The following is a 24,875-nucleotide window of genomic DNA, read 5'->3' as shown; positions in this document are numbered from 1 at the left end:
CGGGCCGGCTCTGCTGACCAGTGACCACTATAAGCGGGTGGGTAACTTGGAGGCAGGCTGTCCTGCCCACCCAATACAATTAGAAGCAATGCATGGTAATGGTATATTCTTTAGTATTAATTAATTGTCTGAATGTTATTTGACATTTTCTTGGACAGCGAACGAACAGGTCCGTCCGATAGTGGGTCTGGACTTCCACCTTAAAAAATAAATAAAAAATGCAATTTTGATTGGGTGGGCTGTGCCCACCCTTGCCCCTGGCTACCGCCGGCCCTGTTTGTCATCAGGACTGACATCCATCAACGTGATTTAGGAAACAGGTAGGCCTGTGTGTGTGTGTGTGTGTGTGTGTGTGTGTGTGTGTGTGTGTGTGTGTGTGTGTGTGTGTGTGTGTGTGTGTGTGTGTGTGTGTGTGTTCTGCGCAGCTGGCTCAACTGGCTTCCTGAGTGGTGGGCCGCCACGTGACGTCATCACTGCTCATATTTAATGAATAAGGAGGCGGGGACACGGGGGAAAACTGGCTGCTTCTGGTTTCCAGGCATAAATACAAAGCGGAGCCGGTGTGAGGGAAAAACGGCACAAAGAACGGTAGCATTCTGAGAATTTCAAGCTGAAGACCAAGAGAGTCAGGTAAGAAGCTGCTTTATTGAGAAAAAAAAAAAAAAAAAAAAACGTAGGCTATTTCAGAATTATTATTTTACGTTGGGACCAGGGTGATGTGACTGGGGTGATTTTATTAATCAAAATAATAGGATGTATCAGTAGGCTACATGTCGCTGGAAACACTATGGGGCAGCTTTACTGTAGTTATCAGCGCTGTGAATCACCCTGGATATATTACACTCAATGTCATCCGTCTGTTTTTTGTTGACATGAAAATCCTGCACAAAAACAATCAGTGAAAGCAGCACAGCTCCGGTCTGATGTTAGTTACCCCGATGTAGCCTATTGTATGTGTGTGTGTGTTTAACGGGACCAGCTGCTCCGGCTGCAACACTGTGGATTCGTGTGTTTTCGCCTCTTATTTGTGTGTAGGTAGGCGAAGTAAGTTGTGAGAATAATTCATACATGTGTGTAGGTCTTGTGGCTTGTCTCCCCGCGCGCTCGGATTTCTCAGACAATCGCTCGGAGCAACTCGGTTGAAATTGTTTGCTTTGTTTCAAACTGCTGCCACTTCTGGCATCACCGCTTATACCGATACGTGGCAGCGAAGAAAGGCTCAGTAGGCTGCAGCTGAGTGCCAGGGAGCGCATATGAGAGTTGATCAAACAGTTTGGTTTGTATTTTCATCTTATCTTATCGATCTGTTTTATTTTTTATCTCACTATTCTCTCACTATTTTTGGAATCATTTTCACACAAGCCCCTTTTTCATAAAGGGCTTTTCCTATAAATTGTAGGCCTAATAAATGGCCTATATGTGGTTGAGAAATCATGTTGGCGTATCCTACAATGGCGTAATTGATTAGTTATAGCCTAAATAATCTATAAGAAATCAAGAAATGTTTTAATCATTATTAAATGCTCATAATCATTAGGAGAGTGTAGCCCTACAGGTATCAATTTTAAAAATGTGTCTTTTTTTAAAACATTAGAAATAGAGGTTTATTCATTTCTAATAAAGCCACAGTTACAATAACCCTTTATAAAGGGGTGAGTTGATAGAAAGTGTTATCAACATATTATATTCCTATTCCTTATGCTGTGTTTTCCTCACTGAAAATACTGCTTATGGTCACATGGGGCTTTTAGAGGACATGTATATGATAATGGAGACACATCTGGAAAGAGCAACGCCACAAATAAATGACAGAGTGATTCGGTGAAGATGGGAGATGGTCAGACCAGACACTGTCATTTAATGTATTCCTTGCTGAAGGTTGGCCCTGCTCTTAAAAAGGCCACTAGCAGACACATTGTACTGTAGATTGCCATTTCTAGGTCAGTGATAGCCTCCTCTCTCTCCCTCCACCCCACCCTGAGCTGCCTATCTACCCAAGGCCAGCATGCACATTAATCTGCTGTGGTGGTGTAAAATCGTATGTGGCGAGCATATTAACCAGCCTTGGAATTACAAGTAACCAGGAAGGGATGCATATACAAGTATAGTTTGTCAAGAGAGGGAACGACGTGTGATGAAACGCTGTCTACGAGATCTGTCATTGATTTCATATCAGCGTTGCTAACGTATTTTCTTTTTGTAGAATCGGTTGAATTTCGCACTGAACTGTACTTTTTTTTATTAAGGTCAAACCCAGGATTAACAGATCAAGTAAACACTGAGTCTTTTAAGCTACTATACATATTTTTTTGTTGTGTTGCAAAGATGCAAAGTGACACAATCTTGCATTTTTACCTAATAGTAATTAATTATATGATTGTTTTTAATAGCACCGGGCATTTGCACATATTGGGACGGCACATACAATTTGATTGGCTGCAGGTAATACAATCATTGTTAATAACACATTTACAACCTGCCACAAATGTAAATATCTTAATATGATATTCACATATACACAAACAAACAAAAACCCTCAAATCACATCTTCAAAGAGTCCAGCTGGTGGACATTAACTGTGTCACGTTGTAAATAAGCCACATTTGACATAAATCAAAGGATCTTTGAAGTCTAAGAAATTTCAGGTCAAATTCTGGGAATCCAACTGATGATTAATGCCGTCGTTTATCTGTATTTTTTTTGTAAAAGTCGTCATGGCTGAGATTAGTTTCAGAGAAAGAGACAGAACGAGACTTAGCTTTATTTGGTTCTTATATAGATGTAATTGGGGGAAATAAGTATGGGGTTTAGAAGTCGTAATGTGTCGGGGGCCCTCCAACTACCAACTCCTGGGATTGTAGCGTACTGTACTGAGAATATCTATTCTTAAGGGGCTTTATGGATAGGATAATTAGAAAGCAATCAGAAAGGAAGGCCTGCTGCAGTCAATTTCCGTTGACAGATTTATATACAGTAATTGCCACTTCTAATGAAAAAGCCAAGTCTGTAATCCCATGCCCTGTCCAGCCCATATTCTGGACGAGGGGTCGTGATGTCAGGTCAGATGTGGTGTGTGTTGACCCATCCAGATTAACAGCTTTAATCCACGCCTGTGTTGGAGGTCAGCAGACTTTGAAACAGGAATTTCTAGAGGTTAACAAAAACAATTGCCTGGTGTATGTCCTCTTTAGTTTGTGGCCACACAGCCTGGCCTTGACTTCAGCATATGTTCAACCACACACACATCTCTTCTTGCAGAGCTTCCCCTCTGACTCTCTGTTTTTGTGTCGATTCTTGCTGATCACTTGACTCCTCCAGCTGACTCGTCAAGATGGACAACTTGCTTACAACACACTTTCTCAAAGGTCAAAAACCTGACTCAAAGTTCAAATAATCAGAAGATGGCCCAACTACTGGAAAACAGAAATCTGTATCTGTAGTGCCTCATAATGAGATCATATCACTTTAAGATAAACAGGGGGCTCATGAGTCCCACCAATATGTGATTTCCAGATCCACTGAATTATTTCTGCGTCGTGACCTCAACTTGTGAGGGAAACTCAAGTTTGTATTTTTAACATCAAACCATATGTACAGTACTGTCATGTGCCCAGTGTTGCTGTGGTAACTCTCAGATAATAGAACAGTACAGTAGATCTTTCATGAAAATTGACACCCACTTTTTGTATTTAGTAGAATCTCTCTATTTGGGTTAACAGGAATGTCTTCTGAATAGACTCACACTGTGTAATTCACACACAGCTGCCCATACATTCACAGCGAGCAGCCCTTTGTACTGGACTCACAAGGTCTTTTGTTGTTCTGTACTCTTCACTTTGAACCTACTGTAAGTGTTCCACTCTCTGAGTAGTCTCAGCAAAATTTGAGATTAATTCAAAAAGTCCTAGTCATTTCTGCCCCCACAGTAAAATGGAGATACAAGGAGGGATAACTTCTACTACCCTGTGCTCACCAAATATGGAGTTCATTCACACTGGATAAACACGCACAAGACAGTAGATCCATAGCTTGTGCAACAAGGCATATATATATATATACAGTATATTACAAATAAAATATGGCACCAGACCTTGTGCGAATCACATCCATCCATCTGTCCATATTTGCTCAATGTTAAGTTCTGATGTTATAATGGGGCAGTTTTAAACTTCTAACTCCTTTTCTTTCACTTGTTCACAGACTCCATCGAAGAAGATCTTGGACGGCATGCAAAGTTGTGAAATTTCCTCAGACAGCACTGATGATCCTCTTAGTGGCGGCCTACGCACTCTTCGGCAGCCTCGAATAGTAGTGATTGGTGCTGGCTTGGCCGGCCTTGCTGCAACTAAAATCCTACTGAAAAACGGCTTCACGGATGTCACTGTCCTAGAGGCGTCAGACCACGTCGGCGGGAGGGTTCAAAGTGTTCCGCACGGTGAGAGGACGATGTTTCCCTGTCTACCTGTTGGCACCTTAAACCCAGGGTTAGAATGACACCTCAACACTGTCACTATGCCCCTTTCAACAAAATCACTGAGCCTGCAATTACCCCACACACTGTAACAAACTGTGTCAAATATGTCAGTTTTAGACACCAACAGTATACTTATATGTAAGTATTTTATCTACATCTATATAATATGTTAATAAGTGAGCTTTGAGGTGCTGTTGGTCAGATAGTCATTCCTTTGGACTTTGGACTTGGAGTGTTGTTTCCAGTCTTTATGCACACTTGAAAAGGGTATCTCTTCAAAGCAACATAATTTCAAATTTCTCACCGGTATAATCCTTACAAAGCACTGCTGATATATAAACAATGAATCTTCTGATACAAATGTAAGTCATGCTGCAGAAACATTATTCACTCCTCGTAGGAGGCCTCTTTCATATCAAAGAACAGTCTGTCTGTTCTTATAACTTTTTTTCCTGAAGACACTTAAATTTGGCCCAGTAAGTACTATTCATATTTACTTAAAACAACTCTTATATCAGCTAGGCTTATGTGTGTGTGTGTGTGTGTGTATATATATATATACACACTGTATATGTAAGAGGTCAGTCATAATGCAATGTTTAATGTTAACCTTTACACCAGCCACACGGATAATTGCGTCTGTTATGTAAATGCCTGTTTATGTGCTTTGACGTCATGGGATCATAGTCATAGAAGCATTCACTAATTTCTGTCTTTGCATTGGTCGTTAACCTTGCGTGAATGAACTTAAAACAAATACATCTTGTTCTGCCATCATCCTCAGGGAAAAGAATAAATGAATGCAACTCCAATGAGCTTGATTAAACCGAGGTGACCTGCTTCTTGAACCGCCCATCTTATCTAACACTCGGGTCACGTGTGATATAATTGGGGGCGACTGTGGCTCAGGTGGTTAAGCGGGTTGGCCAATGATTCAAGGGTTGGCGGTTCGATCCCCGCCCGGCCACCTGTGTCATGGTTGTTGTGTCCTTGGGCAAGACACTTCACCCACCTTGCCTTGTGTGAATGTGTATGATTGCTGTATGTTTGAGGTGGTGGTCGGAGGGGCCGTTGGCGCTGAATGGCAGCCACGCTTCCGTCAGTCTGCCCCTGACAAGAGTAGCTGTGGCTACTCTCGTAGTTTACCACCACCGGTATGACTGTGTGTGTGAACAAATTGAACCAGGAACCCTGTAAAGCGTCTTTGAGTGCCTAGGCAATAAAGCGCTATATAAAACCTATCATTATTATTATTATTATTATTAATGTACCATAATAACATAACGTGTGATGATTGTTTTGTAGGACAAGCAACTTTGGAGCTTGGAGCCACCTGGATCCATGGAGCCAATGGGAACCCAGTGTACCACCTGGCCGAGGACAACGGGCTGCTGGAGCACACCACGGACGGGGAGAGGAGCGAGGGGCGCATCAGCCTCTACACCAAGAACGGTGATGCACATTACCATACCAACGTCGGCAAGAGGATCCCCAAGGACCTGGTGGAGGAGTTCAGTGACCTGTACAATGAAGTGAGGGGGACGCATATGCACTGTCTGGCACACACACATGGGTACACACGTATATGAAAACAATTGGATGTATCCATGGACAAGAGCACACTGAGATACTTACTGCTCAGCCTGCCTAATGTCAAAATATGTATGTGCAAGTTAAATATTTGCAAAGCCACAGTGACCAGCGCTGAAACCCAAATAAAACCAAAAGCCCTGTATCCAATTGTTCCTCAAAGTCTAGAAAATGTCCACTTCCAACAAAGGATCAGCCATAAAAACATGGAGACTTGAGTTGAATATTTCACCAGAGATAAACTTCATGTTACTTCAATTTAGAATTTGAACAGACTGATGGAGAATTTATTAAATAATGTCAGACAGTGCACATGAAGATGATTTTTAAAAACCTTGAACTCTACTTAAGGTGAAAACTGACCTTTAAGAGATACAGCCTATCGGAACCATGCACCAAGCCACTGCTGACAACATTATTAAATATAGCCATCATTGATCTTGATGGGCCAACCAATAAGATGTCCACCACAATTGAACAAAGAATGGCCACGTTTGTTCATCCAGATTTCTGCTCTCTGCTCCGAAGCAGCCCCTCAGTTAGAGCACGATTATTATAGCATAAGTAGGTCACGTCTTGAAAAGTACTGAACAGAGGGAAGGTATAGAACACGGAAAGTCATTTTCTTCTCTTTAACTCTTGCTACATCTGTGTTTTTGTTTATGTGTTGTATACACGCTCTCTGAGACAGATGTCCTCCTTTGCGCTAGATGAACTAAATGGACTGGACTGGACATACACGGCTGTCATCTTCAGGATGTGTTTTTAAATAGCTGGTGTTATGAAAAGAGAAAAAATTAGACTGTGCTTCACAGTCAAATCACCTTTGTCACTCCCTGCGATGTCATCAGCCCTGAACGACACTGTTTAATGTCGATTTCTCATTGGGACTAGTGAATGTTAAAGAATAATTCAAAATACCCACAACACAGCATTCATGTACATAGCTGTATTCTGCTTTTCTTACATCCTTCCTTATTTCTCTTCCCCCTGATTCCCTTACATGTCTGGCCTTTGGCCCTCCTTTAGGTGTATGAGCTGACTCAGGAGTTCTTCCAGAATGGGAAGCCAGTTTGTGCCGAGAGCCAGAACAGCGTTGGCGTCTTCACGCGCGACGTGGTGCGTAAGAGGATCACTTTGGATCCTGATGATTCTGAGAGCACCAAGAAGCTCAAACTGTCCATGCTTCAACAGTACCTCAAGGTGTGTGCAATGTATCACCTCAAGGTAACCACAGCACAGTTGTGAATTGGGAGGTGCATTTGCCGAAACATCCAAACTTTATGAACTGTTTCGCTAATGGTGTTTTGCTGAGGCCATGAGCTCATACAGGTGAATTATCAGTGAGACAAAATGGGCAACATGAGGTGAATTTTTGTTTTGTTTTTGTTTACAAATACCTTGGAATAAGGCAACATACAGTATATCTGATTAATTAACACAAGGGTTAATTAAGCTATTATTAAAAAGGGTGTCCATTGATAATTAGATAGTAATTATGAGACTTTACATACATAGTCCTAATCTATGATCCTTTTAGACATCCAATAAAAATGATTCAGAGAAGGGCTTTTGATATTTAAAGCAGATATGTTTATTTTCTTCTACACACTCGAGACCTCTACTCTGAGAGCATGAATGCAATGTATAAACATCCTGTTTATAATATGAGAGAGCAATGATAGAAAGACACACCGTTTGGAAAACATTAAATACATTTTCGTCCTATAAAACAAATCGTCATATATAAGTCTCAACCAGCTCATGTTTGGCATGTTTTCCTGCTGAACACCCTGAAGAATAGTTGGACATTTTGGGAAATACTCTTTTTCTCTTTCTGGAGGAGAGGTAGATGAGGAGATCGACACTTCTCTCTTGTGCTTTAAGGTAAATGTAAAGCTACAGCCAGCAGCTTATTAGCACAGCTTTGCAGAAAGACTGGAAACAGCTATAGCATGGCTCTGTTTGACTGTAACTAAATGTGCCTATCAGCACCTCTAAATCTCACTGATTTTTCTGGTTTACACGTTCTGTCTGGTTTACTTAATGTTTAAAAACATTTGAATGGAATAACAACTATTTTAAAGTGGATTCTTTTTTACTGGGAGTTGTAATTCCCCGCAGTCTCTGTTGGAGACCTGGAAACGTCGGAAAGCCAGATAAAGTGAATAAGTGCATTTTCCAAGAAGTAAAGCTTTTGATGATTAATCTATGATGAAATCTTTCTTGGTCAGCTAATGAATCAATTTGTTTTGCAATTTACACTCAACAAAAATATAAATGCAACACTTTTGTTTTTGCTCCCATTTTTCATGAGATGGGTTTAAAGATCTAAAATTCATTCCAGATACACAATTGTACCATTTCTCTCAAACATTGTTCACAAATCTGTCTAAATGTGTGATAGTGAGCACTTCTGCTTTGCTGAGATAATCCATCCCACCTCACAGGTGTGCCACATCAAGATGCTGATCTGACATCATGATTAGTGCACAGGTGTGCCTTAGACTGTCCACAATAAAAGGCCACTCTGAAATGTGCATTTTTTTGCTTTATTGGGGGTCTGGGGACTCAGAACCAGTCAGTATCATGCATGAGGCAAATGGTGTGACCACCATTTGCCTCATGCAGTGCAACACAATGCTTGTGGTATCTGTGGCATTTTGCTGTGAGACAAAACTGCACATTTCAGGGTGGCCTTTTATTGTGGACAGTCTAAGGCACACCTGTGCACTAGTCATGATGTCAGATCATCTTCTTGATGTGGCACACCTGTGAGGTGGGATGGATTATCTCAGCAAAGCATAAGTGCTCACTATCACACATTTAGACAGATTTGTGAACAATGTTTGAGAGAAATGGTACAATTGTGTATCTGGAATGAATTTTATATATATATATAAGATTTTATTTGGACATGGACATGACAATGTCATTGGACGAACCAGATGCATTGTTTACAGTGTGTTAGCATAAATGCTAGTTTACAACACCTGTCCACAGGAGGCTTTTTAAAAACAACAAAATAAACTAAACAAAACAGAAACAAGATCAAATACTGATAAAAAACTGATAATTAAAAGAGTAAAAATGCAGAATACAATAGAGTACAGAGCAGCAATATAATGAGTCAATATATATAGGCTACGTAGAGTAAAACAAAGGCAGCATGATCAAACAATAAACCAGTTGTAAATTATTTGAGTGAGCACTGTTGACTTGATTTGAGCCGTTGTTTAAGTTCTCTGTTAAAAGTGTTGCCATTAGTCTCTAGTTTTAGACTAGTGGGCAAGAGGTTTTAGATCTTTAAGTCCTTCTCATGAAAAATGGGAGCAAAAACAAAAGTGTTGCGTTTATATTTTTGTTGAGTGTAATTTTAGTATTTATTTCATGAATACAGTAAAGAAAACCGTGACTGTAAAAGGGAATGTACACAATATACACAGCTTAACCTTCCACATTTGTGGTTTTCTCTTATTTGTCTGGAGGATGTCTCAGAAGAAACCTACATTAAAAACACTGGATCTCATTTTTCCATCAATAGTCATTTAATATATCATATTGAGTTCTATATAGTGCTGAATTCAGCTCCCCTCTTTATGCTCCCGCCCACATGCAAAGACAGAGGCTATAGAACATGTTGGCAAATGCAGCAGTGCAGAGACGGAAGCGCATACGCCCCCAGGTTAGCTCTACCATGCTGGCTCGCTATTTAAAGAGGCAGAAGCATATGTGTTATCAACAAGTTGGGACCAGTTTATTCATGACGATTTGATGGAGAGTTCATTCATTATGCCAGATGTGTGTTCCAGTACATTTGGGAAGCAGGCAAAGGTGCTGCAGATATGAGGTGGAAATAAAGCTGATCCTTCTTTGCATTGTTCTCCTGTTCTCCAGGTTGAGAGTTGTGAGAGCAGCTCTCCCAGTATGGACGAAGTGTCTCTGAGTGAGTTTGGCGAGTGGACGGAGATCCCTGGCGCGCACTATGTCATCCCTGAAGGTTTCATGAAGATCGTGGAGCTGCTGGCCCAGGAGATCCCCTCGCGCACCCTCTGCCTTAACAAAGCGGTCCGCTGCATCCACTGGAACTACTCGGCCCAGCATCAGGAGGTGACCATCGCCAAGGGCAGCCAGGACACCAACAACCAGGACAACAACCACAACGCAAACCACCACGGCTGTCGGCCTGACGACCACGAGCCGCTCATCCTCGGCCAGCCCGTCTACGTGGAGTGCGAGGATGAGGAGTGGATCGCGGCCGACCACGTGATCCTGACGGCTTCTCTGGGCGTGCTGAAGCAGAACATGGAGGCCATGTTCTCGCCCTCTCTACCCGAGGACAAGGTGCTGGCCATAGAGAAGCTGGGCATCAGCACCACCGACAAGATCTTCCTGGAGTTTGAGGAGCCCTTCTGGAGCCCCGAGTGCAACAGCATCCAGTTTGTGTGGGAGGACGAGGCGCAGCTGGAACAGCCCGTCTACCCCGAGGAGATGTGGTACAAGAAGATCTGCAGCTTCGACGTGCTCTACCCGCCGGAGCGCTACGGCCACATGCTGAGCGGCTGGATCTGTGGACAGGAGGCGCTGTACATGGAGCGCTGCGATGACGAGACCGTGGCCGAGACCTGCACCGAGCTACTGAGGCGCTTCACAGGTCAGCAGCACACACCGAAAGGGAACAGAGCAGTGCATTGTGGGCAAATGTTACCCGTCATCAGAGGTGGAAAGTAATGAATTTACGGAACGAACGTTACTGTAATTGATTAGTTTTTTTGTGCACTTGTACTTTTTTAAAGTGGTTTTTAAAATCTGTAATTTTACTATTACTTAGAGAATGTTTTATTTTAGGTTGTACTTTGCTACATTTTATTTCACGTCCATTACTGAGTTAAAACGACTACTTTTACTTGAGTAGATTTTTAGACTTTTACTTATGTAAAATTTCATCAAAGTGGTAGTAATTTTTTATTTTTTTTTAAGATATTTTTTTTTTGCAATTTCTATGCTTTATTGATAGTGTAGAGACAGAGTTGAAATGGGGCAGAGAGGGGAGTGACATGCAGAGAACGACCGCGGGCGAACCCGGGTCCGCTGCTGGCCGAGGCCCATGGGGGGGACGCCCTACCAACTGAGCTAAGAGCGCCCCCAAAGTGGTAGTACTTTTACTTGAGTAGAATATTTTAGTTCTCTTTCCACCTCTGCCAGTCATACTTCCTGTTATAATATAATAATCATAACTGAATTCCCAGAGCACTTCTCAAAATCCACATTAGAAAAGTGCTGAAAAGGCAGTGGCAATAAAAACAACACCACAGACACAGTCGTAAGTAGTCCCATTTTTTAAAATTGCATAGTTATACCAGTTTGGTATATAAAATCAATTAAAGATTGCCATTAAGAAAAGGCATAAATATAAGAGGAAATCATTTTTAAATAAACTAAAAGACAGCTGAAGTGAATTAAAAACTCAAAATATGGCTTTTCTCCCACAGAAGCTTTTGATAGGGTTGACATCCATTCATATTATCATTTCCTTTTGTCTTAATCATATCACAGAAGAATACTTTTTAATCAAAGATATTTCCCCCATAATCATGATTGATTTCTTTGACAGAAAACACAGCAGAGATCTATTCAAGTTGAACTTTCACTAAGAATGAATCAGTTATCTAAAACTCACACAATAGCCTTGGAAAACTGAGGCCAAGCCTGTCAGCATAGTGACTCATTCAAACTGTGACTGGGGTTGGGTCATTGCACTACATAAAGGAAATGACATAAGCGTCAGCTGTGACGTAAGAAGCTTTCTCGATTAGAGAAAAGGTTGGCTGACAATACAGCCCAATGACTCAGCTATATGCTTTTGTGTCAAGTTGGCAGCAGTTAACTGGCAACACTGAGCAGAAGCATAGATCACGTGTAAGATAAATAGGTGAAGTGGCATTTACTTTGGGTGCCATTAGATCGATCCCCCCCATTTTTTCTTTTTGACAAAAACACACACTGTCCTTTGTCCGACGGCTTCACAATGGGCGGGTGTGTTGCTGAGGATCCAAGAGAGTGCAGTGTCGAGTGTGAAGTTGTATGAATCAAGAACACTGCAAAAAGCTGGCCAAAAGGGACCAGAGTGCTGCTACCGTAACAGCTTGAATAGACGTGCATTACAATCCATGTGGCGACCCAGGCACGTCCTGAATAGGTGCTACACTACTTTTTCTTCAGTTTTTAATTCAATTTTTCTGTCATGAGTCACCACAGGAATGTTAAGGAAACACTAAGCCATAGCTGCTTTAGGGTGATTGCAACATAAATCTTATAGAGTCTGTCGTTGGGCAGCAGATTAGGAATGTGCCAGTTGAAATTACAAATAATCTGAGTCATTTAATTATTCTTGGCAAAGTGATTGCCTCAGAAATAGGTCACTGTGTGACTACAGAAACACTAACTGTCACTGCATGATGAAGTCATTGGACTTCCTATAGATGCAGAATGTAAAACACACACACACACACACACACACACACACACACACACACACACACACACACACACACACACACACACACACACACACACACACACACACACACACACACACACACACACACACACACACACACACACACACACACACACACACACACACACACACACACACACACACACACACACAGAGTTTAATCCTCAACTGTTGCTTAATTACATTTAGACTCACTGGTGCCCCTATGCTCACAAAGGGTCACCAGTTGATTGGTGTTGGCTGATTGGACGTCCCAAGTATAAGTCCCCAGGCTGATGATGATTGTCATGAAGTTTCTCTCTCTACTATCTGCACTGACCCTCTGTCTCTCTGTCCGTCTGTCCATCTGTCCACAGGGAACCCTGACATTCCAAAGCCCTGGCGTGTCTTTCGCTCCTCGTGGGGCAGCAACCCGTACATCCGAGGCTCCTACTCCTTCACCAGGGTGGGCTCCAGTGGCGAGGACTGTGAGAGGCTGGCCATGCCGCTGCCTTACGCCAACAGCACCAAGGCTCCGGTAAGACAAAGCTCAAACAAAACTCAGGGGGAGGACACTATAATAAATAATAATAAAAACTCTATATTATCAAATGAAAGAGCCCTGAAAACAATTGTGTAATTCATTTAGCTAACAAGTCTATCTTGGTAAACTATATTGTGTCAGAAAGGTGTTTTACTCACCTTTTATAGAGATTGTTAGATCCATAGTTAGTGGTGTATTGCTTTATAAGGAGGGTTTCACAGGGATTCAAGGGATTTGCCTTGATATTTTGTGCATAACAGTAGTAACAGTAAGACAAATGAAAAACACAAAGAATAAGTGCTCAAGAAGTTAAGAATCATAAAACTTCAGTGCAGTTCATGAGAGCGGCTCAGTGCAATATTTCTAATTAAGATTAAAAGTTAACATGCTTCTCACTTGTCTTGAAGTATCCGTGTCTGTCCCAGCGAATACCAATACATCGCTGTATACTGACTCTGTTATTACATTTCTCTCCCATAATAGAAACTTTCCAATTAATTAATGGTAACATATCACTTCCTTTTGTAGGGATTTATAGACAAAATGAAGGGACCTTGTTATGATCAGATATATTGTTTTAAAAGAAAAATAAATAAATCCCTTCATATATCATTCATTGCACTCTGAATCTTGTAGAAACATTTTAGCTGTACAGCAGTACTTTCCTTGGCCGTACATTTGGTTGTTTACAATCCCCGCACGCAGCCTGAGAGCATCTGGCTAATGCGGCGGTGTCACCGAGACACTGTCACACATACAGCTGGTGTCAGGGGGCGTGATGAATGCTGATTCCTGGCCAGCAGTCTAGACCAAATGAAACCTGATGCATTGTGGGTGAAGGAGGGAGTAAGGTGGGTGGGTGTTTGGGTTTTATGTGCTCACTTTACACTGCTGAAGGAACGGCATGACCCCCTCTGTTGAAGTCTTCCAATCCTGTCAAACTGAAATCTTAAGCCCCTCAGGGAAAGTCACTGTAGCCTCCTACATGTAGAGCGCTAACAAGTGAGGCAGTGATGGAAAAAATAAAAATAGCGAGAGGCCAAAAAATATGTCAAGATGACACTGACAGATCTTGAATCTGTTTTTTTTTGTTCTCTGAAATCCTTTTTTCCTTTCTCTCCCTCCTCTTCCCTCAGCCTCTACAGGTCCTGTTCGCTGGAGAGGCTACCCACAGAAAATACTATTCCACTACCCATGGTGCTTTGCTGTCAGGACAGAGGGAGGCCTCTCGCCTAACAGAGATGTACCAGGACTTGCACAGAGCTGAAACCACAAAGCCTAATATGTAAAATAAAACAAACCTCTGACTAGTGAAAATACAAATATGAATATTATTTATCATGACGATTAAGTTATACTTAAAAGCATAGCTTGGGCATTATTAAATTGATAACAAATGAGTATTGTTTTTATCGTACTGTAGATTTGAACCATGCTAAAAACATGTTTTTTCTAGATGTACTGTTCAAACGTTGCCAATGGTGCTGTCATTTCTTGTCTTTATCATTCTGTCTTTATTTTTTATGTTTTTCTAATTCAGTAATTTAATGTTTATAACAACAGCATCTGTAATTTAACTTGTTTTTGTAAGTGCCTTCTGTACGTTAACATTATGTCCTTTCAAAAATAATTGAAATACTAAATAAATAAACATTTTAACTAAATAAAAGTTTTATCATGATCTATCAAGACCAGCTTAGTCCTCTTAATTCATAAAAAAAAATTGTGTTTCCACTTCAGTCTTTGCGAATATTGTCCTGGAAAAATGCAACCACAGGCAAAACTGCTGTTTCCACGCTATCAGCATTTTGGTATCCGTTAAAATCTATGAGAGAAAAAGCAGAAGGCGAGTGCACATGGAAAGAAAAGAAAAAAAGGCTTCAATGATATAACGCTGTGCCAAAGTGACAGATAGTGTTAGAACAGACCACAACCCAGTCCTCACTTCTGTTGGACAACAGACCAAATCCTCTTCTTCAGGGCCAAACATAATCAGAGGCGGAAGAGAACTCACAACGTTTTAATCAGCAACAAATAACAGAGAAATGATGAGTTTGAAAATCCTGTACTGTATTTCACACCAATACAGTTAAAGGCAACTGGGTGTCCTCATCCAGATAGGATTTTTAAATTTAGCAGAAGTTTCCTCACATTTTAAAAGGAGAATCAAATAATTTCCTTACCCCACAACAGTCAACAATCCATGTCATGGAAGTGACAGAAATGGGTTGTCTAGCATTAAGTTTCTGCAATACCATACATTGCTCATCAATCATCTTGATGAGGTTTATCAGTGTTCCTGTCAGACAAGATAATACACAACAGCTGTTAAAGGCTGAACCGTAACACGCACAACGAGTAAATTGATCTTTATGTGAAAAATGAGTGTAAATAGAGTTATTCAACCAGTTTTATTTATTGTTGTCTCTAGGCAGATAAAAGGTTAGGACTCCAAGTAAAACGTCCTGTTTTTCAAGTTTCACTTGTACTAATTATTGTTATCACCTTTACATTTACATAGCTGCATTTTATGGTGTTTTCTTGCTTTGTGGGAGTGGAAACAAATCTGGGAGTGTACGTAATGTAGAAATATACAGAAGCTGAGAACAGCCATGCTTACAATTACTTTTAAGCGCTGTGATCTCCTGCTAACAAGTTCATTATCTCCTAAAAACTAGAAAAATCCTGTAGGCTACTTAAATCTTTTTCCACTGACCAAGTTCATGGTGATTTAGGTGCATCCCTGTGGCAAAACTTTGGCATTCCACTGATGTAACCAGAGCTTCATCTCCCTCTTGACACCCCACAAGTGCCAGAAGTCACAGCTCCTGCCACCAAGTCCACCTCAAAGCCAATCGGATCTCATGTAACACTTCATGGCAGATTAAAAAAGACTTGCCCCAAAGTGATTTAGCAGACTCCAACCCCCTCCCCCCATCCACTATGAGTATAGCTTACATACATTAAAACAGGACCAGGACAAGGAGTCAACCACTTATAACTTTATTCAGTTTTTTTAAATAATTCCTTTAAGTTATTAATGCAGACTGTTGGGTATTTTGTGTGTGTGATACAAGGCTTTAAAACTGAGAGCTTGTTTTCTGTGGGCAGTGTACTCACCCTCCTCCCTTCAGGTGGCTGAAAAGCTGAGAGGGAAACACGGGGACAAAGTTCTGGCAGCAATCCCGGTTCCAGCAGGGGAACACGAGAGGCCTCAGAGGATTTAACCATTCAACTACAAATAGCACCACAAACTCATTTGTGTTTTGGTCTTATATGCTTAGGTTTTTAGATTTTGGTGCCACCAAATACAGTGGTGATTGGTTCAATTACAATTTTAACAGTATTTAATTCAAATGTATTACATTCATCTTTGATGTTAAGGCATTCTATCTTCGTATGGCAGACTTCTTGAACCTTCTGCATTCTACCAAGACAATTGTTAGCTCAAAAAATGTAATTTGACCTTGTAAACTTAATCTGCAAGCCTTTTCCAAAATTCCTTATCAAAAATCAGTTAAATGTACACCCACACATTCACACAAAAATACAATTTAAAGCAATTTTATTGATGACCACAAATAAGTGGAAAATGAGTAGTAAAACATTTCCATCTAACGCAGTCATCTTAGGAGGAACGTCTTTTGGGAAAAGTTTTTGTTCAGCAAAAGAATCCTTTTTTGTCGTTGTAGCAACATGATGAAAGTTCACGGATCGATTGATATCAATGGCGGCCATATCGGGAAAATAAAGTTACAAAGACAAACTGCACACTTAGTTGCCCAGATAAGTGTTGAGGTAATGTGTAAAATACTATTCAGATGAACGGGCAGAGTACAATCATTCATACGTAAAATATGTACAGAGAGGTACATGGAACACTCAGACACTGTTTTCTTTCCCCAATTACACAGCCTGACACATGGGTGTAACTGCAACAGAGAATGACTCGAAAAGCAAAATATGAAACACTGAAACAAACACGTGGTTGAGGAAACACCATGGCTTATATAACTGATGCTTCAGTGTCTGAATCAAAATAAATAAATAATAAATTATTTTGCTTTATATTTGGAGCGGCAGAGAAATGGAGACGTAATCCAGAAATGAAATTCTGGTGTATTTGGCACCTCTAATTTGCAGTGTCAGAGCATGCATAAACTCTGTAACATCCTCAGCAGGTCCATTTTCACAATAAAGCATGTGTACTGTTGGTAGGAGCATGACATGTGCTAAGCTAAATTAAGGACAGTAACAAATGCAAAGGTGGGCGTAAGGTCATATTGGCAATGGACTTTAAAAAAAAGAAGAAAAAAGCACTTGAATATAGTTTGATATAACGGTTTAAATCTTTAACTTCCCAACCAATGAGATGTCAGAGATGGTGTAAGAGAAAGAAGGCTCACTACATTTATTAAACCATAGAAGTTCATAGGTAATCGCTTTGTTTCCAAAAATCCTCTTCCGAACTGTCGGTTTATCATAATACAAGAACGGGAAATGCCGGCCAGGCATCTCTGCTGACAGATACCGGTTTAGTTTCTGACTAAACCGAAGAACTGACGGGCCGATACAAATGTTCACGGGGGAAAAAAAAGTGCATAATCTTTTTGTCAAATACTGAGAAATAGCTGAAACATTAAAAACAACACTCTTATAATAAACATCTGAAATACTTTTTTTTTTATCTCACTAGTGCAACAACAGACTGGATTCAACTTAAGAGAAAAACGTTATAAACCTGCAGGCAATCAAAGCTCTTTAAACATCTAATACTTTTTTCTCGTCACAGTAGCAGAACAGTTAAGAAGGCAACTTAATGATTGATGCTTGAACACAAACATGCCAACATTATACACATCGCTCTTTTTTATAGAAATAAATAGCTGAGTTATCATCTTTATCCTCTTCTTTAAATAATTTCCATCTGTATATTACTCTGATGCACATTTAATATAAAGTATCTAATACACAACTGCAATTTCAACACTACTGTTATACATAATATAATTCTCTATGTTTATCTTTCATTCAACTTTGGAGAGAAAACGCCTACAGAATGAAGACCTGTAAACTTGAACTTTTTCCACTCATAGGGTAAGACCTTAATATTATATAACATCAAATGTTGGTCCTTATTCTTCTAGTGTTTTGTCGCTGTTTTTTTAAATTAATTTCCTTTTTTTTATACAAATTGTATGTACAGAATAGCTGATAGCAAAGGCAGGATTGTCTAAAACTTAAAATCAACAAGTGCTGTATGTTTTTTCCCTCTATCGTCAGCAAACGTTAACATCACTCCCTCAATCAAACCGAGTGGACCATCAGTACCGGTGTAGGATAATAATATGTAATAGTGGAAGAACATGTAAGAAATGGACGTCCCCAACAGTTCTCACACATTGAACCTGGCATAGCATCACTACAATGTCCAGTTACACAAATCCTGATATACATTTCTGACGGGCTTTTCTGAATCTCAAAGAGCCCTCACCTCACTCTGTCTCCCTCAAACGTTTAAAGGATGAGTTGTTGGGGCCACTGTTGCAATGAGACAAAAGGAGATGTGCCAGGTAAAAATGAAACAACGTGTTTAAGCAAACGTGTCGCGAAGGGAAGAGACATGACGGTCCGCCTGATGGGTGAATTATTTGTAGGCCTGTTTTGGAAAACAGTGTGCTCGATTTCTTCTTCTTCAAAATCAAAGTGATACGTGTCTAACAGGAGCCCTGTTAAAAGGGGTACTCCGGTGATTTACGATTTCACTTTCATAACGTCTGGGGACTTGCAAGAGACTTATTCAAAAACAGCAAAACGCAGCAGAGGAAGGAAAATCTTGACTTCTGGTCCCTAGAGTGGGTTAAGCTCCCTCAATTGTGAATTGTACCCACCCGTTACATACTTTTTTTCTATGCAAAATTAATATTTCTACATTTTTTCATTTGACTAAAAGGCCCCCACCCCCAGCTTGTGATGGAGGTTTCTGTGTTGCAAAGTCCAAGCTGAGATAAGCTTCACAAGTGTTCTTAATTTCTTATTACCTCTGTATAAACGATAAACTGATCTCCATGAGTAAACCATGGAGTTATCTGCAGCACAGAGGAGTGTGACCGCAGTAGGTATTGCTATGCATACTTCTTGAGAATTTCTGCAACGTACGCGTAACTCAATTGTAGACATTAATTGCACCAAATCAAATCCCAAAATTTGAAAGGTGATACTGAAGACCGACTGATCTCTTTGAGCTCTACAAAATGGTGACACGTGTTCCATGCTGCAAATAGTACAGTGTCACATCTGTTGGCTCTGTAAGTGCTTGCAATAAAACAGCAGAGGGAGCCAGAGGACGTCAGCAGAAAAATATGAAGGGGCCTCAGCTGTGACAAGCACTACTATTTAGGAATGGCACTGTTGAGTATGGTAAAGTATGAAACTCACATGGTATACAAACACTGTAACACATGTGCAGACACCTGGAGACCGTGTTGCATATGAAACACAACACCCTCATATCGAATAAGAGCTGCTTACACGTTAATCAAATTCCAATAATGTTAAGTTACAATAGTTAATAAATAATAATAACATCTGCCTTACTTCCCTCAGGAATGGCACATTGGAAGAGATGCTCACTAGAATGAGGACAGACACTGTTACAAATGGCACCAGATTTTTGGAGAGAAATGCATTATGTATCATCGTCCAGGCTTGGTAATGAGTAGCAAGATATACTGCGTCCTGCGTCTAGAGATAATATAACCGTGGAAAAAAAGCCCAGGTTTGTGTGACACAATGCCGTTCACAGGAGGAAACAGAGGATGAGGGCAGAGTTGCTGCCATGCAGTGTCCAGATGGGGCTGTGTGTTACAGGGACTGCTGTCCTTTGCCCAGAGCTCGCGCAGCATGTTTCTCCAATGGGTGGAAGCAGTCAGTGTTGAAAGATGTCTGATGTCCAGCTCCAACACACTGTAGTGCAGCTCAGGCAGGTTGAAAACCATTTATTCATTCCTCGGCTGTATACGTTCGCACACAATCACAAAAAAAAAGAAAAAAAAGAGCCCCTGTCTCAAGACTCTTAGTCTCGCACTTGTGCTGGAAATTACACTTTAAAATATTCTCCTGCCCACGAGCTGTTGGTACTGAAGGTAGTCTCAAGTATATGTCAAGCATTATGGAGATGCAGACAGTTAAATACAGTGCTGTCACCCAGCTCCAGGCGTTTTTCAAGATTGAGATCTGGCTCTGTGCGCCGACGACACAATCCATTGTCATAGTGAAAGCAAAAAACGACTGTGAAAAGGGGAATCTGACAGTTTTGTTGGGTTATTTAAGTCTGTATAGTTTTAAGACGGACCACATCATGTGATATACGTACAGCGCCACTGTTAGTCCAAATAAGCCTCCTGACTTGATCTTTTCACTCATTACCAACATAAAAGGAGATATTGATTTTCCCCTTATTGGAAGAGGGAATGAGTTTTTCTTTTATGTGTTTTTTAAAGGTTGTACCTGTGGAGTATGCACATTGAGCCACGGTTCTGGTTCGTCGTGGCAATCATCTGTTTGTTTCTGTCGGTGCTGCAGACGTAGTCGACCCCCGTTCCAGTGGGCTCCAAATTGCTGGGTCTTTTTTAATCGACTGGAGCCAAGATGGCGCCTCTCCGGGACTTGAAGACTCACAAATGATGTTAGCAGAGACTGTCTGCTTTCACGTGGAGAATTTTGGAGAAGCCCGGTCTCTTCTTCAGAGCCTGAAAGAGAAATTGAAGAAAAAGATATTAGAATCTAATCTCCTCAAAGGCAACCACCGTAAGATCTTTTACTTTTTGTAGTTTTTTCGTCTGACAATCAAAATGCTCCATTTCTCCCCTGTCGTCTCCGTGCCTTACTGTTTTCTTCCATTAGCAGTAAGTGTTTTCAATAGATGATGTGTGACAGAAAGCTAGGAAGAAAGACTGAAAAGTATTGAGGTGCTGCGGGTTATGGATGACTCTCTTGTCACATAAACTTCACCACTACAGAACTCTTAAGGCATGATTAAACTTGAAGAGAACTTTGGCTTGCTTTTCAAACATAAAGAGAAAGGAATACAAATAAATCATAGATGTTTGCAGCTTTGGGAAAGCTTACCTAACTGCTGTGAGCAACCCCACCACACACTGTAAAGTGACTCATAAAAACAAAACAGAAATAAAACCTGGGATTTCACAGTTTTTATATCTCCGATTGTGTGTGTGTGTGTGTGTGTGTGTGTGTGTGTGTGTGTGTGTGTGAGATCAGCTTTAAGAATGACCCGAGCCTCTCACAGTGAGCCTCTGCTCGAGTGAGTGAGCACCAGCGCATCCACAACCAGTCATTACTGGGACTTCAAGGATTGAATCATGGTTTAAATGGTGTGTTCTCGTGATAAAAATAGATTTTGTCTTCTCCTCTGAACAACTACTGGGCAAGCTGTTAGTCATGTGCATCCAGTGGTGCAAAACTGCAAGAACATGTTGCTGCTGTAAATACTAATAGACACTAAATTCACAAGAGAATTCTAGATAGAAAGCAGAAGAGTTTACCTCCCTGTCAATACTGCACTTGCTGCATGGCACAGGAGTACTGTACAGTGAAAGAGAGTGTGTGGGGAACAGACTAAAGGTCATGGCTTACAATAGGTTGTCTTCCTGATGGAAACTTGTGTGTGCAAAGCAGTTTTTTCATATGCACGAGTGGCGGGTAGGGCTGACAACGCCAATCTCAGAGTCGCAAAATGTGATTATGAAACGAGGATCATTCTATTCCGGCTACATGGGGGTGCCCAATGTATGAATTTACATGGAATTGCTTGGTTTCTCCCAAAAAATCATGATGCATCAATCATGATGCATCGTAGCCTGGTCCTACCAGACCATCGTACTTCATTTAATTTGTACAGAAGGTCTGGAATCGCTTAGTTGACAAACGTAACCTCACTTGAAGGCGGGTGTTTGTTGAAGTTTAAAACTATTGGATCTGCCCAGTGCCACTCTGGATCTGCCAACCAATCGTGTAACGTTTGGTCGTGACTTATGTCATGCGCCGGCTTCTGACTACAACTGAAACTCAACGTCACTGTTCTAAGCCACTCCCTCTGTTCGCTGATTGGACCGTCAAATATCTGGACGGAGAAAACCCGCGAATATACCGCAGGCCCAGACTGACTACTGAAGGGAAATGAAAGTTGAGCAGAAGTACGTTGGCGGGCATGCCAGGCTAGATATATCGCCTATTGTGTTCCTATTATAAAGTTCCGCTTTTAATCAATCTCGTTAATGTGTGGAATTCATCACACTAAGAGGCAATACATTTAATTCTTATTCTGAATCAAAAACACAAACTGTAACTGGATTTTTCAGCCCCTTCGTCTCGTGTTCAAAAAATGGAAGCCAATGTGGCAAACGAAAACATGGCTGAACGAACAGAAAACAAACAAACAAACATTATTCTGTTAGTTGACAATAGGCAATACTTGACTAATCACATTCGACTGTGTCAATTCTTAGTTAGGGAGACCCCTAGTGGTGGGTAAAGGTGTGTCCTGCCTGTCCTGATTTTGGTAATGAAATGTATTGTGTAAACTGTGAGTGTGCTAGGTAGGTAGGTGTGAGTTGAGACACACAGGTCCTGTTACCTGCAGCTTGTTAACCATCTCATCGAACAATTTTCTGGCTTCAGGGCTGTTGGGATCCTCAAAGTAGTCTTCTATACCGATTTGAACCACGATGGACTTCAGGTTGCGGCAAACACCTACATGAGTAGAATAACGATTATAGGTAGCATTGATTTTCAGTTATCTTAGAATACAGATTTTCTGTACATGTAATTCTTAGGATTGACCAATTATATCATCCCAAATCAAAACAAAATTATTTTGAGGCACCTGGAACTAATCATAAGACTAGAATATGTTTGTTAACAAGAAGGTGGGCCTTGCTGCTGTAAACAACCACAGTGAAACTAACAGTAACTTTTCGGCTAGCTTTCTAACTTCAAACTGTGCTCCAGGAATCCAATTTTCCTGCGAGGAAAGTTTGTTTATTAAGTTATGAGAATACCTTAGAAAAGTTTCACTTCTCAGACACACCCAAAGTTACATAGTGCACATTTAAAGCTTTGAAAAATAAATGCACCATGTTTGTCTTTACTAATTGTATCTATTATTCATTCAACCAATGGCGGCAAGTGTAACCTTAACCTTAGTAGTTTAAGCAGCCTACGCTACGCAACACTCTAACCCTATGTAAATGTACTGTAGGCCTATTGTAGTCAGTACAGCAGTATTCAAACTCACTGTTGAAGTGGAGCAAGGCTTTGGGGGTCACCGGTGTGGAGCTGAGGACCAGCATCTCCAGACCTTTCAAGCCCTCTCTGCAAACCTCTGCTGCCACTTCCTGGTTGATCTCGCTCACGTGATCCAACTCCAGCACCTGCAGGCGCATGCAGTTCCTCGCTGGTGGGTTGGGGAAGAAGATAAATGTCAAAATAATAAGAATAAAAAGTTACACTTGTATATAGAGGCCAATTTGAGGTTGAATGGAGTGTCTGTGCTGTCTTAGTTTTCTATCCAAATATGACAATAATATTTAGTTTCATCATTTTGTCAAGAGCTTACTTTGCAAATATGTGCAAACAGTCATTATTAAAAAAGCAGTGTGACAGCAATTAAATACACACATAGATACAACCATCATGCATAATGCTTTGGTATTTGTGTTGTCGCCAAAATCACAGACAGAAAAGCAATATTTACCTAGAGAGGCCAGCCCCTGAATGCCACATCCAGCCCCACCGACGCCAAGAGCCCGGAGGTGTGGCCAACATCGTCCAATCGTCTGCAGGCATCGGTTACTAAAACGAGCAGGTTGTTGGCTAAAAGAGACAAAATATAGTCATTCATTTAATAATCCACAGCACCGATGTCATAACAGAAAAGAACACGTGGTATCAATCAAAAGTTCTAGAGTAACAGTAAATGTCTTGGTCTATTACCATGGGTGAAGTGGCGCCACCTGTAGGGAGATGATGTCCCTACAACCTGCTCCGAGGGCCCAGATCACCTCCTGGCCGACAGGATCTGTTGCACTTCTGAAACACAACAAAATGCATGTTCAAGACCTGTACATTATACAGTATGTTTTGATCTATAAAATGAAAAGAAAGCTATATCCAAAATCTGTTCTGTAAAAACTTTGGACACTAATATGTTTCAAATAAATGAAATAACGTTTCTAACTCTGGCTTTATCCAACTTCTAGATTTTAGTTTCTTTAAAAGAGGCACATATTCATAAATGCATAATAAGTTAAAGGTGAAGTAAGCGGTTTATTTATAATGAAACAAAATGAGAGAACGCTACAAAACGACACCCGTCTCACTCATGGTCTCACTGCCGGTGTACGCTAGAGCGACAGATGGGTGAATGTTTATGCGCCTACAATGGCGGAGCAGGTAAAAATCCTTCCCTATGTCTGTTTTGATGGTTTTTATCATGTTTAATCACACTTATGGATCTGAGATGATGCTAGATAACTCGCTGCTTGAAAACCGCAGTGCATTAATGTGGTGACGTAGGGACTAGCGAGGGGACTGCTAACTGCAGTAACTGACAGGAAGTTAGCTAAAAGAACCATTCCGCTTACAGCACCTTGAAGTATTGCCAAATTGGCATATTTATTCAAACATTTCTGAAAAAATGTAATACAATTAAAAGGTGCTGTAAGCGGAATGGTTCTTTTAGCTAACTT

At 40.8% G+C, this 24,875-nt stretch overlaps 2 protein-coding genes across 3 annotated transcripts in view; one reads left to right on the top strand and one right to left on the bottom strand.

The window, feature by feature from the left end:
• The first annotated feature begins 514 nt into the window (after positions 1–514).
• smox (spermine oxidase) lies at positions 515–14,715 on the top strand. 2 transcript variants are annotated; one of them, XM_080028745.1, is made up of 7 exons: positions 515–630; positions 4,201–4,435; positions 5,780–6,006; positions 7,094–7,267; positions 9,962–10,718; positions 12,941–13,101; positions 14,244–14,715. In XM_080028745.1, the coding sequence occupies exons 2-7, from the start codon at positions 4,228–4,230 to the stop codon at positions 14,394–14,396; spliced, it is 1,680 nt and encodes a 559-aa protein (XP_079884871.1). In that variant the 5' UTR covers positions 515–630; positions 4,201–4,227; the 3' UTR covers positions 14,397–14,715. The 2 variants fall into 2 exon arrangements, with proteins under 2 accessions (XP_079884871.1, XP_079884872.1); XM_080028746.1 differs by lacking the exon at positions 515–630 and adding an exon at positions 1,153–1,276.
• A 4,810-nt stretch (positions 14,716–19,525) lies between these two features.
• Positions 19,526–24,875, bottom strand: part of fbxo41 (F-box protein 41) — a gene marked incomplete at its 5' end in the record, with an annotated part of 38,377 nt that continues 33,027 nt past the window's right edge. The window contains 5 exons of the mRNA XM_080029256.1: positions 19,526–20,858; positions 22,763–22,878; positions 23,423–23,581; positions 23,882–24,000; positions 24,121–24,216. Coding sequence (XP_079885382.1) covers positions 20,796–20,858; positions 22,763–22,878; positions 23,423–23,581; positions 23,882–24,000; positions 24,121–24,216 — 553 coding nt within the window. The 3' untranslated portion in view covers positions 19,526–20,795. The remainder of the gene's footprint in view (positions 20,859–22,762; positions 22,879–23,422; positions 23,582–23,881; positions 24,001–24,120; positions 24,217–24,875) is intronic.

The sequence above is a fragment of the Ammodytes marinus genome, assembly GCF_949987685.1.
Source record: "Ammodytes marinus genome assembly, chromosome: 6".
In the NCBI taxonomy this organism is placed as follows: Eukaryota; Metazoa; Chordata; class Actinopteri; order Uranoscopiformes; family Ammodytidae; genus Ammodytes; species Ammodytes marinus.
The sequence above is the reverse complement of the archived record's forward strand: the minus strand, read 5'-3'. Positions and strand labels throughout refer to the sequence as shown.